Genomic DNA, 1,044 nt, shown 5'->3' with positions numbered 1-1,044 from the left:
AACAAGTTCCTTTGTCTTTGTTAGCAGCAAATAAACAACAACATACAAACGCTGCTGCTGCTGCTGCTGCTGCTGCTGCTGCTGCTGGTGCTGGTGCTGCTGGTGGCGCTCCTAATGCTGCTGCTGCTGGAGCAGGAGGAGTTCCTGCTGCAGCAGCATCCGGTGCAGCAGCAGACTCACCAGCAGCAGCATCAGCAGCAGCAGCAGCAGCAGCAGCAGCAGCAACAGCAGCAGCAGCAGCAGGCAGCGGCAGAGCTACAATACCCCTCGATCTGCTGCTGCAGTGCGTGGGGCGGCAAACAATTGTTACCGAGAAAGATTTCGTTTACTCTGTACTTCTTCCTTTTCTTCATCAGGTATTTATTTATTTTTATTTATTTTATTTTATTTTATTTTGTTTTGTTTTATTTAGTTTATTTAGTTTGTTTTGTTTTGTTTTATTTTGTTTTGTTTTTTTGTTTTTTTGTTTTTTTGTTTTTTTGTTTTATTTATATTTTAAGGATTTCGTTTACTCTGTACTTCTTCCTTTTCTTCATCAGGTATTTATTTTATTTTATTTATTTTATTTATTTTATTTGTTTTATTTAGTTTATTTAGTTTATTTGTTTTAGTTTATTTAGTTTATTTTGTTTTGTTTTTTTGTTTTTTTGTTTTTTTGTTTTTTTATTTTATTTATATTTTAAGGATTTCGTTTACTCTGTACTTCTTCCTTTTCTTCATCAGGTATTTATTTATTTATTTATTTTATTTTATTTATTTTATTTATTTTATTTTATTTTACTTCATTTTATTTTATTTTATTTTATTTTATTTTACATTATTTTATTTTATTTAGTTTATTTTGTTTTGTTGTATTTTGTTTTGTTTTGTTTTATTTTGTTTTGTTTTTTTTATTCTTTTATTTTATTTTGTTATTCTTTATCTTTATTTTCTTCTTTCTCATTTTTATATTAATATAATAATATAATAATATAATAATATATATATATATATATATATATATATATATGTATATATATATATAATATAATTATAATATAATTA

General features: G+C 26.2%; 1 protein-coding gene across 1 annotated transcript in view; it reads left to right on the top strand.

Moving 5' to 3' along the window:
* Nucleotides 1-114: 114 nt before the first annotated feature.
* The window catches only part of EMH_0037340 (uncharacterized protein), a gene marked incomplete at both ends in the record, with an annotated part of 3,220 nt that continues 2,290 nt past the window's right edge, over nucleotides 115-1,044 (top strand). The window contains one exon of the mRNA XM_013495171.1: nucleotides 115-356. Coding sequence (XP_013350625.1) covers nucleotides 115-356 — 242 coding nt within the window. The remainder of the gene's footprint in view (nucleotides 357-1,044) is intronic.

The sequence above is a fragment of the Eimeria mitis genome, genomic scaffold (assembly GCF_000499745.2).
Source record: "Eimeria mitis Houghton genomic scaffold, Emh_scaff1455, whole genome shotgun sequence".
Taxonomy (NCBI): domain Eukaryota; phylum Apicomplexa; class Conoidasida; order Eucoccidiorida; family Eimeriidae; genus Eimeria; species Eimeria mitis.
This window is presented reverse-complemented; position numbering and strand designations above follow the sequence as displayed.